The 16,925-nt window shown below is 41.7% G+C and overlaps 1 protein-coding gene across 1 annotated transcript in view; it reads left to right on the top strand.

Moving 5' to 3' along the window:
- antxr1c (ANTXR cell adhesion molecule 1c) overlaps positions 1 to 16,925 on the top strand; it is a gene marked incomplete at both ends in the record, with an annotated part of 156,242 nt that overhangs the window by 83,538 nt on the left and 55,779 nt on the right. The window contains 4 exons of the mRNA XM_080747017.1: positions 4,929 to 5,009; positions 6,930 to 6,990; positions 9,122 to 9,220; positions 10,610 to 10,679. Of these exons, the coding sequence (XP_080603143.1) occupies positions 4,929 to 5,009; positions 6,930 to 6,990; positions 9,122 to 9,220; positions 10,610 to 10,679 (311 nt within the window). The remainder of the gene's footprint in view (positions 1 to 4,928; positions 5,010 to 6,929; positions 6,991 to 9,121; positions 9,221 to 10,609; positions 10,680 to 16,925) is intronic.

The raw sequence follows: 16,925 nt of genomic DNA on the forward strand, positions 1-16,925 counted from the left end.
GGTCTCCATAGACTTCCATGTAATTTATAGTGCACGGATCGTGCACGCCCATGCCTAGATGATGCACCACGTGTATGCACACTGTTGACAGCTTTCAAACAAAAAAATCCGCTTGGAAATCCGTTCAGGCATTCATGATTAACCAGCCATTATGTTTTCTTCAGATGTAAACAAACATGGCTGCCATGTTTGAAAGAATGGGTTGGTATGGGGGTTAAACATGCAATTTCGCGATCGCGATCATGCATTTCTGGAGGTCCAAAATTTTTTTTTGAAAAAAAAATCTTTGAATTTTTTTTTTTTTTCTTCAAAAACGGCCCAAACTCGGGAAACTCGGGGTTGGCACAGGGGGGGTACCTTTTCAAACTCGGGAAACTCGGGGTTGGCACCATATGTGTTAACTTCCCAACGTCAGGGCGGACTCCCTAAAGGCCACTGAGCTGGTTAACAATTACTGTACCATGTTCTCTCATATACTGGAAAACCAAACAGGGCGGGTAGCACGCAGTGGAAAAAGGCCCATTAGACAAGCATGTACTATTGATTGGCACTGAGGTTTTTTTTATTATTTTTTTTACATGTAATCCACAGAAACACTGAGTGTAATTGAAATACTACACATACACAAGACTCTGGAGAGAGACCCCATTACCAAATGTCTTTTGACCACACTACACAGCATGCAATGGATATCCGGTGACCCGGCACTGTTTTGCTAACCCATAATTCAAATGTTCCTGGAGAACAAATCCAGAAACTCTGTAACCCATCGTTACCCCATGGGTTTTCTGTGGCAGCCTTTTTTGTTTTAATGTTAGGCTGGACAGGAGGAATTTGAGTAATAAAGGCCTAACCAGTGTTGGGGAAGTTACTTTGAAAGCGTAACTTGTACAGCTACAAGTAACTTGATGTTAGTAAGTTAAAGTTATAGCCCTGGAGAAATATAACTTATAAAGTTTCAAGTTGCATAGAAAAGTAACTTGAGTAACTTGAGTTACTTTTTTTCAGCGTTAAATTCAGAATGTACATTTGGTGAACACGAAATAAAATATAATATCCTAAAAAAAAAGTCACATGCCAGCAGAAATATGCCTCTCAACTGAGTGTTGTATTTCAAAAAGGTTGACATTTTCTTTAGTAAACATCTGTGTTCCTAAAATATATTTAAAAAAGAAGAACATTTTGATCTGTTGAGGACATTTGAACGTCAATCTTAACAAAATTTTAATTATACGTAAATTTAACGTAAAATTATAACTTTGCTTGTAACTTCTTGCAACTTGTAACTTGAGCCAAAAATGACCCAAAAAGTATCTCAGTTACTTGACGAGTTACAGAAATATGAATGTAACTCAGTTACCAGCAAGTTACAGCAAAATGTAACTTAGTTACATAACTCAGTTACATGTAACTTTAACTTCCCCAACACTGGGCCTAACATCATTACAGAAACCTTGTATTTACATAGTTAACATTTTTATGTTTCTTTGTCAATTAATGCAGGGGTCTTCAAAGTTTTTAATGCCAAGGAGCCCCTGGCTGAGAGAGAGATGAAGCAGGGACCCCCCACTACATACTACGTATAGCATTATGTTGCACATTAAACCTTTTCATAGATTTCATCTTCATAGACTTGTTTGACAGCAAGTGTTGTGTAGTTTACAGTTTTTGTTTATTTTGTTTATTATCTTTTCTATTGATATGTTGGATTCATGTTTGAGACAGTTAACCTTTTAAACCTTCAATATTTACTCAACTTGACCATTGGCTCTGTACTTGGTCTGCCCTTTTCCCCCTCTACACTAACTCTCTGCGAGGCGTTGTGAGCTTGTGGATCTGCCGTTTTTGGCTAATGTTCCATATCGCAAAACTATATTTTGACCTCCTCTAGTCTCTCTGAGGAACCCCTAGGGGTCCCAGACCCCCTGTTGAAGAACCCTGTATTAATGCCCTACTTTGGCATGCAACAGTGTCACACAAAAGTAGCAAAAATATCTGATCTACAAGCTCACAACGGGTCAAGAGATTGTACATGTATGGCTTGTAGATCTGTGCGTTAAAAAAAAAAGTATCAACAAGAGCTATAAGACTAAATAACTGCATCGGATCCATTGGAACACATCAGGCTCTCTCTTCCATTTCCTTTAACAGGGGTCTTCAACAGGGGGTTACAGAGGTACTGCAGGGGTTCCGCCAAATCTTTGTGATTATTTTAAATGAACAACTTTAACCCTCACATCCCTATTCTGAGGAGAACTTTAATAAAAAAAAGAGCAGATCAAAGTATCAACGATTTAAGTGGTTAAATGTCTGAAAAAACACATTAACACAAATCCAACATAGACTGATGACAGTGCTGTCAAACATGTCTATGAATCTATCTATGAAATCTATGAAAATATGCAACTCAATTTTATACAATATATAGCAGGGGTCCCTGCTTCATCTCTATCTCAACTAAGGGGTCCTTGGCCTGAAAACGTTGAAGACCCCTGTCCTATAACCTTACAGTTTTGGACATATACAGCGGCGATATGCAAACAATTACCTTGTAGCTGACGAGGGCAAAGGAGGATGTTTCAGGTTCTCTGGGTGACCTGCGGTCCACAACAGCAGACATGATGTTCTGTCAGCCATGGCCTGTTAAGGTTGATTGCAAACTGACCTTCACTTGATTACCCTGTCTCCAGGGTTTAATCAGTGTTGGAACCGGACAGTACTTTTACTTTTTTTTTTCTTTTTTTCGTCAAATTAATGCCCCACTTGATCATACTACAGGGTCACACAAAAGCATCAAAAGTAGCAGATCTACAAGCTTGTTTCGACCGACGTTCTTTTTTCCTAGATTACTATTTCTATGCCTTCGATGTATTGGTGTATTAATGTATTACCTTGCTTATTGTAAGTGGCTCTGTATTAACACTTGTGCTGCCGTTGACATGTCAGCTCGTCAATGAAAGGGTTAATACCATGACTTACTGTACGCCTTGGCTGTCCATTCTGCATCGGTAATGTCCGCGATTTGTTTACGGCGCACGTTGGGCGTGCACGCGAGGGATTTGACCCCAAGGCTGGCATGTTTCAACACACTGTCACATGACTATCTGGGGTAAACGTTGAAGTAAAGTGAAAAAAAAAGGTACAAAATCCCGCCCGGCCCTTCAAAATAAGAGCAGCGGCCTATGGAGGAAGCGACGCGGCAGCAAGGAAAATTCATCCCTTCAAAGTAAGGGGCAGCAAAAGTGTTTAAGAGCGTCTGCTAAATGCCTAAATTGTAAATTGAGATTTTGAGGCCTTTGAATTTGAATCCTGAAACCGTCCTGAAACCGTTTATGTCCAAAATGGTTGGAAACGGGTTTAAACCCGACAGAGAAGATATATTTCTCATTACTGAGGATTTGTATTTTAGGAAACTTAGTGGACTTTTGACTCTACTACATTTCATGGAGGTGTGGAAAAACATATATTTATTGAAGTGATTTTTTGAAGCTGCTGCACAAATTTGACTGAGCAACGTTCACTTGTAGTTAATATTTTACCGGGAGTATCTACAATATTATACTCAATCAAGTGCTGTGGTCGTGGTAGCCTACACCAGACGTTCGTTCAGCTTTTCAAATGGCCAGTGAGCTTGATTGGAAATTGTTAGTTGTTAGATGGTTGTCTCTCTCCATGGGTTAGACAGGAAATCCATGTGTCTCTGATTTTGATATCCTCTCTTCATTCACTTCCACGTGGGGATATCTCTACCTCTGGTCACGTCAGACTGACTTAAATACACTTTTCCTTTAGGTAAATGTTGATGGTCAATTAGACCTGTAGTTCTCAACCTTTTCAGGCCACAACCCACAAAATAATCATATTTGAACAGGGGACCCCCCACCGCGACGAGCACTTGGAATTTTAGGAGTTACAATTAGTTTTAGTCGATCTATTCCATTGTGAAAATAGCCGATCTACATGCTCACAACGCCTCGGCGTTGTGAGCATGTAGATCGGCTATTTTCACAATTTCTGCCTCTAATATTTGACAATTTGATCAATGTTTAACCAGAGGGAATAAAAAAGGTCTTTAAAGTCCTTAAATTGTCACTTTAGAAATGTGCAGATACCCTGTATACAGTTACACTTATACTGTATGTTGGTCTGTTTACTTTTGAGTGAGAAAACAATGTTAACATTTAGCTAAACATCTGGGGACCCCCCCCAAAATAATTTGGGGACCCCTCTGGGGTCCTGGCCAACAGGTTGACAACCACTGAATTAGACAATATTTAAACATTTTTGAAAATAGCAAAAGCTATCTACAAGCTCACTAGACAATACATCTGTGATTTTCACCATTTGTCATACTTTATGTTTTTATATAATCAAACCCTGTCTCTCCTCTCCAGTGTTGCCAGACGTACGATAATTATCGTATTTGTACGATAATTTGACCCTCTGTACGATGTACGATCAATAATTCCAAAAATGCCCAAATGTACGATAATTTCGGCTGAATTCGGCATATCATCAAAAAGAGCGTGAATTCACTATTTTCCCTGGCTGCTGATCTGGGATCTGGTTTGGCTTCTCAAAATAAGCCAGGAAATCAGTCAATCTGACCCTAGATCTGTACTTGGAGGCATTAAAAACACTGGTTGCATCTTTCCAGACCAGTTTCAGGCTTTTATTTGTGTAAGCTCCAAGAAGTTGCCTGCCTCCACACAGCAAATCTGATGCGTTTTTGTCACGCAGGAGTCTAAAACGAGGTCGTTTCTTACACTAAAGACGCATTTTTTGGTGAAATTACGTTTTTACGCGAGTGATTTCTCTTTTTTGGCCGAGTACGATAGTTTCATGTCAAATACGATAATTCTGAGCCTCCGGTACGATAATTCAACATTTTCCATCTGGTAACACTGCTCCTCTCCTTCCTCCTCTAGCTGGCCACCATCGCAGACACCATCGAGCACGTCTTCCCCGTGCTGGGAGGTTTCCATGCTCTCCAGGGCGTCATCGACTCGGTAAATAAACTCTGGACCGTGGCAGGAAACAGACCTAGCTCTCTGCAGAGCATGGGATTCTCTAACTATTTTTCATTTCAGGGACCCGCGGTCTGCTATGCAATAGGCCAGTGGTTCTCAAAATAGTTGCATGTCAAGGACCCCCAAAAATGATACCTGTTTGGCTGCGGACCGCCATCTCAAAAACATTTTGTGACAGGGACCTTTTGATTGATTGATTGATTATTTTATTAGACAAAAATGGAGAACAGTACACGTATAGTCAATACAATTAAAATGTAGTACAGTTAAACCTGCCTAAAAGGAACATCCCAAATAAGACCTTTTACGGTCTTTTGTACGCTGAAAGCCCTCTGTATTTAATTCATGGACATAATAAATAGCAAGCAAAAAGCCCCCAAAAATATCGCAGTTATAAAAACACTATATGTACAGGATCGAGGAAACAAGGGGGTGGGGCTAAGGTAAGGGGAGGGGTGTTCACTTCTGGCCTGTCTATGGTAGAAGTGATAGCCTCCATAGAGATTTGAGTTTAGAACGTTTGCTTAAAGGGGGACATTATACTGTATATCGCCACTGTCGGGCAGAAACCTTGTATCTCCAAGTTTCAAATGTGTACTTTTTTTTCGCGAAGTAAAGCCCTGCTTCATCATACAAGGCCGTCGCACAAAAGTAGTGAAAACAGCAGATCTACAAGCGTGCGAGGCGTTGTGTGCTTGTAGATCTGCTGTTTTCACTAGTTTAAATCATTTTTGATATGGTAAATGCAAAACGAACGGTTTGGGACATACAAGGTTTCCACCTGACTACGACGAAATGCAAGTGTACTGCAACATTATAAAACACGAGACCTTTCGTATTCTACAATCAGTTACTGTATCAGACTAGATCCTTGCACAACCCAGAGAAGTAAATAAAAAAAAACAAAAAACAAGATATTTTTTACAACAATTCCCTCCTGGGAGGCCGAAGCAGAGTAAGCTGAAGGTTAAAACAAAGGACAGAGTGAAACAACAGCTACATCTGAGCTGGATTTCACATAGTCCTTATACACGGTAATATTCAATGCACTGTAAGGTACAGTATAGGGATTGCTGATTCATGACCTGCTGTCCACATTTTTCCTAGAAGTTGTCAAAGTCAGAAAACCCAGAGAATGATGTGTTCTTCTGCAGCGGACAGAAGCATACGGCTTCACAGAGCACACGTTCAGAGCGCGGACAGCGCGGGCAGGGGCGTCACACCAAATTCTGGGCCCTGGGTACAAGGATTCACTGCGGGGACCCCATGAATGTTGACTATTGAAAAATAGCAGATATACAAGCTCACAGCACGGCACCGAGTGCCGCGCTGCCAGCTTGTAGATCTGCTATTTTGGAACAATCGTGAAAATGTGTGCAAGAAACCTATGTTTCAATGTCAGTGATGCTCAAACCTTTTCATGTCAAGGACCCCCAAGATGATTATGTATTTGGCCACGGACCCCTATCTCAAAATATTTAGTTCCAGGGACCCCCCCAGAAGCAAAATTTGAGTTACAAATGTCTGCTTAAAAAATACATATATTCAAAAAGATTTTCACACATTTTCATGTCTTCAAAAATAGCAGATCTACAAGCTCGCAGCGCGGCACTTGTACCGGTATATCTGCTATTTTTCAATAGCAAAAGTTACTCCACCAGGGCCCAGAAATTGGTGCGACATCAAGTTTGCTGTGTCAGTATAAGGAAGATATTTCAAGAACCCTAGACTGTTGATGCCTCTGACTTGCCCGTTGATGGACGGTTCATTCATAGTATTTCCCATTAGGATTTGTAAAGAGTCCATATTTTGTTTTGAGGACTTTGTCAGATGACATGAGTACTACATGAGTGCTGCTCAGATGACTTCATCCATATCATTTCCCCATCTTATCTCCAGATCATCAAAAAGTCCTGCATTGAGATTTTGGCAGCCGAGCCCTCCAGTGTGTGTGCAGGAGGTGAGTAATGTGCACACCGCACGCACGCACGCACGCACGCACGCACGCACGCACGCACGCACGCACGCACGCACACACACACACACACACACACACACACACACACACACACACTTACACACACACACGCACGCACGCACGCACACACACACACACACACACACACCCCACGCTAACAAGTGGTTATTCGATTCCTAGATATATAAAAATAATAATACTAATAAAAACATCTCAATTATTCGATTAATCAAATAATCAAAGTAATCCATCGAATAATCACTAAGAAAACAGCGAGTGGAACAGGGGCTCACAAAACTTGTAGAAAAAACCTCAGTAAAACTATGTCTAAACCTGCATAACTCCAAACCTAACGCGGAATGTCTTATTATTTTCCTACTTGTAAGAAAACTCTAAGACATTTATTTTTTATTAATCATAAATCAATCATTGCTCTTGTGAGGACAAGGAAAATTGTCCTCATGTCTATTACTCACATTTTACTTGCCGGGACAGCCGGCCCACACAAGTAGCCTATAGTAAAAGTGAAAAACACACACACGCGTGCGGGCGCGCGCACGCTCGGATGGACCCATCTGCACCGTTGGGATCAATAGAGACGCCCATCATTGGGAGAGTGCTGTGCTCATTTCATTACTGGGTTCTCCCCCTCACACAGTACCTCTCCCCCAATATAATGACAATCCCAGACAGGAAGACACGACCTTATATGGACCACTGGATCACTAAATGGAAAACCCGTGGGGATTGGTGGATACTGTGGCGAGGGATAATGGGCCTCTAAATGGTCTCTTTAAATTGAATGGCTCGGCAAATGGAAAGGACCAATTTGGAGGATTATTTTGGTGTCGCGCACTCGGAGAGGGAGAGAGAGAGAGAGAGAGAGAGAGAGAGAGAGAGAGAGAGAGAGACAGACAGAGAGAGAGAGAGACTGTCAGGGGTGGAGATGAATGGAGACAACCTGTGATTAATCATGGGAGTTGATTAAAGTGGAAGTGAAGTGATACACTCTTGATAATGCACTTTACTACACGTCAAACAGCAGCCTGTTTGTATACCCTATTTATACTTAGCCATTTAAAGGGGAAAAATCCATAGTTTGTTTTCCAGTTCAGGTTAAAAACTACAGCAGGGTAAAAAAAGAACATGGCAGGCTGCATAAGACTGAACTTGTAGTACAAGGTCAATCTTTTGCAGCATCTTGGCTTGTAGTACACCGTGATGTAAGCATGTCAGACGCAGCCAATGAGCAACATGTTCTCCAATCCATTTCCCCCGAGCTTTTACATTTGATTTTCTTACCTCAATAAACATTGTCATAAATACTTTATGGTTCCTGTCGCTAGTTTAATGCCTTGTTTCAATCACCATGATTCGCGTTTGCGAGACGTTGTGAGCATTTTAGATCTGCTATTTTCACAATGTTTATCTGTGGAACCGAGTCACATTAAATGTAATACCTACAATTCCAAGTGCTTGTCAGGGTGGGGGTCCCCAGTTCAAATATGTTTATTTTGGGGGTCACGGCCTAAAAAGGTTTGAGAACCCCTGGTATAGAGCATTAACAAATTCATCCACCAGGGGCATTGACAGCTCATTCATATGACTTCCTATCTAGCCAAGCTTTATAAACTATACATTTTTTAAAGAGAAAACAATAATTAAAAAAAAGAAGAAAAAGAAAAAAAGCGAATATTCGACTTCGGTGAACAACGTCGAATAGTGACTTTGATATTTGAATATTTGAATATTCGAATATTTGGTGAATGGCCTAGTCCATATTTTTGAGCGGTGGTCACGCCGCACCTATACGTGGCCGTGTGTGTGGGTATGTCTGTCTGTCTCCGTGTCCGTAGCCTGCAGTAACCTTTTCTGACCACACATGTTAAGGGAGGGGCGCTGTTGCACACACACACACACACACACACACACACACACACACACACACACACACACACACACACACCACCGCTCAGTTCACACGAGTGTGATTTTTTTACAGTCTATGAGTAGAAGCAGTAAAACCACCGTCTTATTCATTAGTGGCACTGGTTGCACGCAGCAATCTGTGAAGTGTCGACGCTCACACATTGTAATGTGTTTGTGTTTCCAGAGTCCTTCCAGGTGGTGGTGAGAGGAAACGGCTTTCTCCACGCCAGGAACATCGACCAGGTCCTCTGCAGCTTCAAGGTCAACGACACCGTCACCATCAGTGAGTCCAGCTTACGTTTAGACTGCGGAATGCAGCGTCATTTCCGCACAGGGAGGAAACCTCCTATATATCCTATACCGAAAATAGAGCTGGCATAGGAATCAATGAAGTGCATTGATACACAACTCTCTTCTGGTTTCGGCATGATCGCGATCGCGAAATGCATGTTTGACTCCCAGGACAGCTGTATCTTTCAAACATGGCAGCCCAGTTTGTTTACATTTGGAGAACACACTATAGCCTCTATCTTTTGAATGCCTGAACGGATTTCCAAGCGGATTGTTTTGTTTGAAAGCTGTGAATGGCGTGCATCCTCATCCGTGCATGACCCGTGCACATTGTGCACATTAAAAGGTACAATTCTGGATTTTCTGGCAACTGAAGAGATTAGTTGATTTTAATTCTTGGCAACAAGCTTGTTAATACAGTAAATGTTTAAAGTTGCTATAAGCAGTTTTCTGCTGACATAAGGAGGAAACAGGCATTTGCTTATTCTTATTTTTTATTTTTATTTTATTATATTCAGTTGGCTAACAATGCTCCCTAAAACAAATCTAGTCTCTGTGGCTCTTCTAGGGGCCGCAGTCTGCCTCCAAAACTATTATTTTATCTGTAAGAAGCTCTGTCACTAGCAGCTCATTGCTGCATGAACCAGCCGACCGGGGCTAAAAGGATTGACAGACACTTCAACCAATCCGAACAAGAACAAGAGGCGGTCCTGATTGGTCTGCTCATTTGGCAGGCTATCTGTCTATCGACCAATGACAGAACTTCTCACAGATGAAAAAAATAATAGTTTTGGAGGCAGATTGTGGCCCCAGGAAGTGTCACAGAGACAACATTTCTTTAGGAAGCACGGTTAGCCGTCTGAATATAATACAATAAAAATAGAAAATACAAATAAGCAATTGCCTGTTTCCTGCTTATGTCAGCAGAAAACTGCATATAGCAACTTAATTTTTTTTTTCTTCTATTTTTTATCCCACAATTTTGTAACCCATTTTTTCACCCAGTGCCAATTGCCTATGTAATCCTGGGCTCTGCTCTCCCTCTGCCGCGCCTGGGGAGACAACGGATTGACCTCATGCTTCCTTCTATGCATGAGGAGTCCAAGTTGCTTGTTTTCACCTGACAGTGGATATTTCCCTGGTTTGGACGTAGCGCGTGGAAGGAACACGTTATTCCAACCAGTTCCTTTCCCCTCCATCATTAGCATTAGCATTATTGAGACCAGGATTACGTGCATGTTTTTGTGAGGGTATCAACCCTAGGAGACATGGGGAGAACGTGAGACGTGTGGGCGCTGATGACGCGGAGTCATATAGCAACTTTAAACAGTGTGTGTGGTGAAGCTCTGTATCTCAAAGTTCTCATCTCTCTCTCTCTCAGATGAAAAGCCTGCTGGAATAGAAGACACATTCTTACTGTGTCCAGCTCCTGTCATCGACGAAATAGGAAAGTAAGTACTGTACATCTATCTCCCTCTTGGCATGTTTTACTCTTTCGCAGGGTTCATTTTACCATCTCCCACAGTCCATTTGTACACTCTGGCCTTGAGGATAGTGCACGGTATATGGATACTGTAGTGGTTGGACTCAGTCCTAACCACGCTGTAGAAGTGGACCTCAAACTTTAAGATTTCAAGGACCCCCATAACTCTGAGAGTGCACTCTCCGAGTTAGAGACATGCCAGGGTCCATTTGGAAATTCCTCAAGGCTCCTTGAGGACCCTACTTCGAGAACCACTGCTATAGAGAAGGGGTTCTCAACCTGTCGGTCGGGACCCCCATGGGGGTCCCCCAGATGATTAAGTTAATTTGCAACATTGTTTTCTCACTCAACAGTAAACGAACCAACGTACAGTTTAAGTGTATAGAGAGGGTTTATGCACGTTTCTAAAGTGACAATGTAAGGACTTTTTAATACCTCTAATATGACTAATTAAATATTGGTCAAATTGTCAAATATTAGAGACAGGAATTGTGAAAATAGCAGATCTACATGCTACATGCTGCTTGTGAGCTGCTATTGTCACAATAGAACCGTGTCTGTGTAAAACAAAATGTAATGCCTCAACTCTTGGTGCTCATCAGGGTGGATGGGGGGGGGGTCCCCAGTTCAAATCTGATTATTTTGGGGGTCGCGGCCTGAAAAGTTTGAAAACCCCTGCTATAGAGGGACACAGGCAGGGTATGAACCAAAATACACCGGTTGTGCGGAGGAGGGAGTTTAATTTAACAAGGAGAAGACATTTCATTGGTTCTCGGATGACCCTGGGGGGCTCGGCCTTTACGAGGATAAGTGTTGTGCTTTCTGCGTGAGGAACTATTTGTGTGTCTTGGAGCACATTCTGTGGCCTCGGATACATTGGCACGCACACGCACGTTTGCATGACTATACTTGTGTGAGGACCTCAGTGTTTAAGGACGGCGTTTTAAGAGTGTCATTTTTGTGCATTTTTAATCCCTAAACCTAAAGCCGAAAACAGACGATCTACAAGCTCACAACGCGGTGCGACAGTGGTGTGAGCTTGGAGATCAACTATTTTTTTTCTAGTGCGCATTATTTGCAGCGCAACACCAGCTCTAAGTAGAAATCAGGCATAACTCCAACCCTAACCTTCATACACACACACACACACACACACACGCACACACGCACGCACGCACACACACGCACACACACACACACACACACACACACACACACACAGAGAGAGCAAAGACAGAAGCCTGCCATACATTAGCTGGGTTTATGAGCCATATCGAAGTCCACATTCCTCTGCTGTAGATCTCACATATATGCTGTATACTGTACAGTACAGTACAGTACAGTACAGTACGTGGCTCAGAAGAATGGCTTAGAGAGGAAGATTATAGGTGCACATGGCACGTCTATATAACCCACAGTCAGCCTCAATGCATCTAGTTCCAGTGGCCAGTGGTGGAAAAAAACAAAGTACTCAATGTCTTTACATAAAGCAGGGGTCTTCAACGTTTTCAGGCCAAGGACCCCTTAGTCGAGAGAGAGAGATGAAGCAGGGACCTCCACAACCCATAGATACCATATAGTTTAGTTTCATCGTTTGACAGCACAATCATCAGTGCATCAGGTTCATCTAAATTTGTGTTTCAGATATTTAACCACTTCAACCATCAATACTTGATAAACTTGACCTTTCACTCTGTACTTAGTCTGCTCTTTTCCCCTCTACGCCAAAGCTTTTTGCCGAAAATAGCCGATCTACAAGCTCACAACGCCTCGTGCTGCGAGGCGTTGTGAGCTTGTAGATCTGCTATTTTTGGCTAAAGTTCTCAGAATATGGACACTAGGGTTCAAGTGGTTAATTTAGAAAAGGAGAAAAAAAGCTTCTATCACACAAATTTCACCAGACTTCACCACTTTTCAACCTATCTTCATATAATTGGTCCTGTTCATTGGTCATGTTCATGATAAAGAAAAAGCACAATTTTGTTCTACTCAGTCTGTGTCTCATAGGAGAGCTGTGGGCAGTTCAGAAACCTGTCTGCCAGTGACATCATCAATGGGAATCCAAGCTAATAGATACTTTAGGCTTTCTAATCCTGGGTACGCAGTATGTCTAGAGTCATGTCATCAACATGGATCTGTCCCATTTAGCGCCACCATCAGGGCGATTTTTTCCCAAACATTTTTGGACACTGCTCCTACAGATTTTGACGTAAAATCACGCAAAGCGGTACACAGTATCTCTACAGTCATGATGTCATCAACATGGATCTGTCCCATTTCCCATTTCGCTTATCTCCCCATTAGGGAGTCTTACTGGTCCTGAAAAGTTACAATGTTATAATGGAAGCCATTGTTCTCGTGATAATAAAAATAATTTTCCTTCCCCAGAGCCCTCCTATGATACACAGATGAGTAGAAAAAATGATATTTTATCAATTATAAAGTGGTGAAGTCGTCCTTTAAGTAAAAGTAACAATACTGCAATGTTGAAATGTTGTCACACTGCACTTTTACCTACAGTATGAGGGCGGATTATGCCAATGCATTTCAATGGGGATTTTTTTTTCAGAAATCCGCAAATGGCAGCAAACGGCTCCATTCCCATTAAAATGCATTGGCAGAATCTGCCCTCATAGGTAGAATAAAAGTGTGGTGTGACTGTGCCAAACAAAGTTTACTTGAGGGTTAGGGTTAGGGTTAAGTACAAAAGTATCGGCATCAAAATATACTTTAAGTATCAAAAGTAAAAGTAATTCATGCATAATGTCCCATTTTGCAAGTTATCATAATGCATAACAAAAATGTATTGAGATCTTTTGAAATTAGGGTTAGGAGATCTACATAGCTCTGAAGTTGTGAGCCTGTGGATCATTTATTTTCAAACAGCCAAAGTCTGAACATGGTTGAAGTGGTTAATGTATGTTTTATAATAATAAAAAGTACAATATTTGCCTCTGAGATGTAGTGAAATAAAAGTAAAAGTATTGAAAATACACTAAAGTAAAAATATCTCAAAATTGTACTTAAGTACAGTACTTATTTAAATCTACGTATTCACTTTAAACCACTGCCAGGCAATGTTGTTTTTGACTGCAAAGGTCGAGTTTATCATAATTTAGTCACCTGAAAAGTTTGAATTTAGTCTAATTTTAGTCGATTAAATGTCATACGATTTTAGGTGACTAAATCTACAGTTGATTTAGTCAACTAAAATGTATTTTGGCAGGCCTTGATGGCATCCTAATGACTGATTTTACACTTGGTTGTGTGCTGAAAATAGCCGATCTACAAGCTCACAACGCGTCGCAGACAACACCTGAGAGCAACCAAACATAAAATTACTCCACTAGTCCCTCCCTAACATTTTAGTCTAGTTTATATTTTGTTGACGAAATAGTCAATATATTTAGTCTTAGTTTTAGTCATCACAGCTCAGTTTTGATTTAGTTTTCGTCAGTGAAAAAAACCCAGTCGACAAACATTTTTCGTTCATAGTTTAGTCGACAAAATCCACACCACTGCCAGTGGCTCTCTCCATACCAGGGCAATGAGTGATGTGGTTTTAAACAAGAGTGTTTCATTTGGATCCAAGCAGCACCACCTCCCAGTGCTAGATGGCATTTAACCAATGTTCTAATGTCATGTGAACTGTATTCATAACAGTTTTAGAGCACTCCAGCTGTGCTCTGCAGTCTAATTGGGAACTAACTTAGACTTGAGAGACAATACAAAACAGCAGTTTAAAGCGTCAGTTCAGAAAAGGCTAAGGTATGGCAACATGACTGGTGTCTTGCAAGCGCGTGAAGGCACGCGTGCAAGACACCAGTCATGTTGCCATACCTTAGCAACAGGCATGATACATTTATTTTAAGACATACATTCTATTTTTCTCCCTGTTTCTACGGTACTACATGTCATCTTTTCGACACCCAACTCTAACCCTTACCCTAAACCTAACCTCTGTACTGTCGCTAACCCTCCCGACGCTCCTTTGTCGAAATGACGGTCGTTCGAAAGAGCGAGGTTTCCCCGTCTGGTACAGTTGTTCAAGTGCAGCTAAACTTGGCATATTAGTAAACGTGCCACAATTAACAATAATGATTTGCACCTGTGCAGCTGAGCTGATCTATATTAGCTATATTTGCATATTTTCAAAATTACTAAGTAGGCTACAAATACATAATGAGCATTCATGATTAAATGTTTATTTTCCCTGCTGGAGAGAATGACACACCACGTGACTACTCTGCTATACGATGGTGCTATAAGTTTAACTTCCATTACAATATTATGTTTATGTTTCGTTGCATTGATGAAATTATAGAAATACAATAAAGAAATCAGATTTGGGATTCATGGCCCATCACACACCCGCCGGTATGTTTGCAACAGCCACCTGCCTGGCACCACGCCGAGCTGAAAGAAACCTGTGTCCGGGCTATGACGCAAATCTTCGTTGATAGAAATGTTTAAATTTTATATTTATTCTACACATTTTTACAGCATTGGAAAGCGTTAAGAATGTTTGTGTCATGTTTGTCCTCCTACAGGAACCATATGAAGATGGTTAACAACTAACACAAGATAATTAACAACGATTAACAACTGGATATAAGTATTTTACCAGAGAAACCTGATGTGTAAAATAAGTCAACCCGGATCATTACTGTAATAACACTAATGCTATCCCTCTCAGCTTTCCTACCGTCTGTCTCTCCTACACTGTCTCCCTCTCAGCTTTCCTACTATCTGTCTGTCCTACACTGTCTCCCCCTCTCAGCTTTCCTACCGTCTGTCTCTCCTACACTGTCTCCCTCTCAGCTTTCCTACTATCTGTCTCTCCTACACTGTCTCCCCCTCTCAGCTTTCCTACCGTCTGTCTCTCCTACACTGTCTCCCTCTCAGCTTTCCTACTGTCTGTCTCTCCTACACTGTCTCCCTCTCAGCTTTCCTACCGTCTGTCTCTCCTACACTGTCTCCCTCTCAGCTTTCCTACAATCTGTCTCTCCTACACTGTCTCCCTCTCAGCTTTCCTACAATCTGTCTCTCCTACACTGTCTCCCTCTCAGCTTTCCTACAATCTGTCTCTCCTACACTGTCTCCCTCTCAGCTTTCCTACAATCTGTCTCTCCTACACTGTCTCCCTCTCAGCTTTCCTACAATCTGTCTCTCCTACACTGTCTCCCTCTCAGCTTTCCTACTGTCTGTCTCTCCTACACTGTCTCCCTCTCAGCTTTCCTACCGTCTGTCTCTCCTACACTGTCTCCCTCTCAGCTTTCCTACCGTCTGTCTCTCCTACACTGTCTCCCTCTCAGCTTTCCTACTATCTGTCTCTCCTACACTGTCTCCCTCTCAGCTTTCCTACTATCTGTCTCTCCTACACTGTCTCCCTCTCAGCTTTCCTACTATCTGTCTCTCCTACACTGTCTCCCTCTCAGCTTTCCTACTATCTGTCTCTCCTACACTGTCTCCCTCTCAGCTTTCCTACCGTCTGTCTCTCCTACACTGTCTCCCTCTCAGCTTTCCTACTATCTGTCTCTCCTACACTGTCTCCCTCTCAGCTTTCCTACCGTCTGTCTCTCCTACACTGTCTCCCTCTCAGCTTTCCTACTATCTGTCTCTCCTACACTGTCTCCCTCTCAGCTTTCCTGCTGTCTTTCAAGTATGATTATCTCGCCCCACTCTCTGGGCTGCAGGACACTCAAACCTTTCCTGCTTTGACTTTGTAACTTGCTCAGGAAAAAGCTTATAAACGAATAATCCCGTCTAAAATGGAAACTTTTAGTTTTCGACAACAGTCGCTTCAACTCTTTCACTCCTCTCCTCAGGGGTGTCCCACCAAATTCTGGGCCCTGGGTACAAGGATCCACTCACATTTTGTGCTTTAACTATTGAAAAATAGCAGATATACAAGCTCGGCTGCGAGCTTGTAGATCTGCTATTTTTGAAAAATCGTGAACATTTGTGCAAGTGAATAACTTGCAATATTTCAAATCCTTCTAAGGTTTTTTGAAAAACCTATGTTTCTATGTCAATGGTGCTCAAACCTTTTCATGTCAAGGACCCCCAAAATGATATGTATTTGGCCACGAACCCCCATCTCAAAATATTTAGTTCCAGGGACCCCAGAAGCAAAATTTGAGTTAGAAATAGAAAAAAAAAGAAAAAGAAAAAAAAAATACACAAACATATATATATATATATATATATATAT

This window comes from Nannobrachium achirus, assembly GCF_963921795.1.
Source record: "Nannobrachium achirus genome assembly, chromosome: 18".
NCBI classification, from domain to species: domain Eukaryota; kingdom Metazoa; phylum Chordata; class Actinopteri; order Myctophiformes; family Myctophidae; genus Nannobrachium; species Nannobrachium achirus.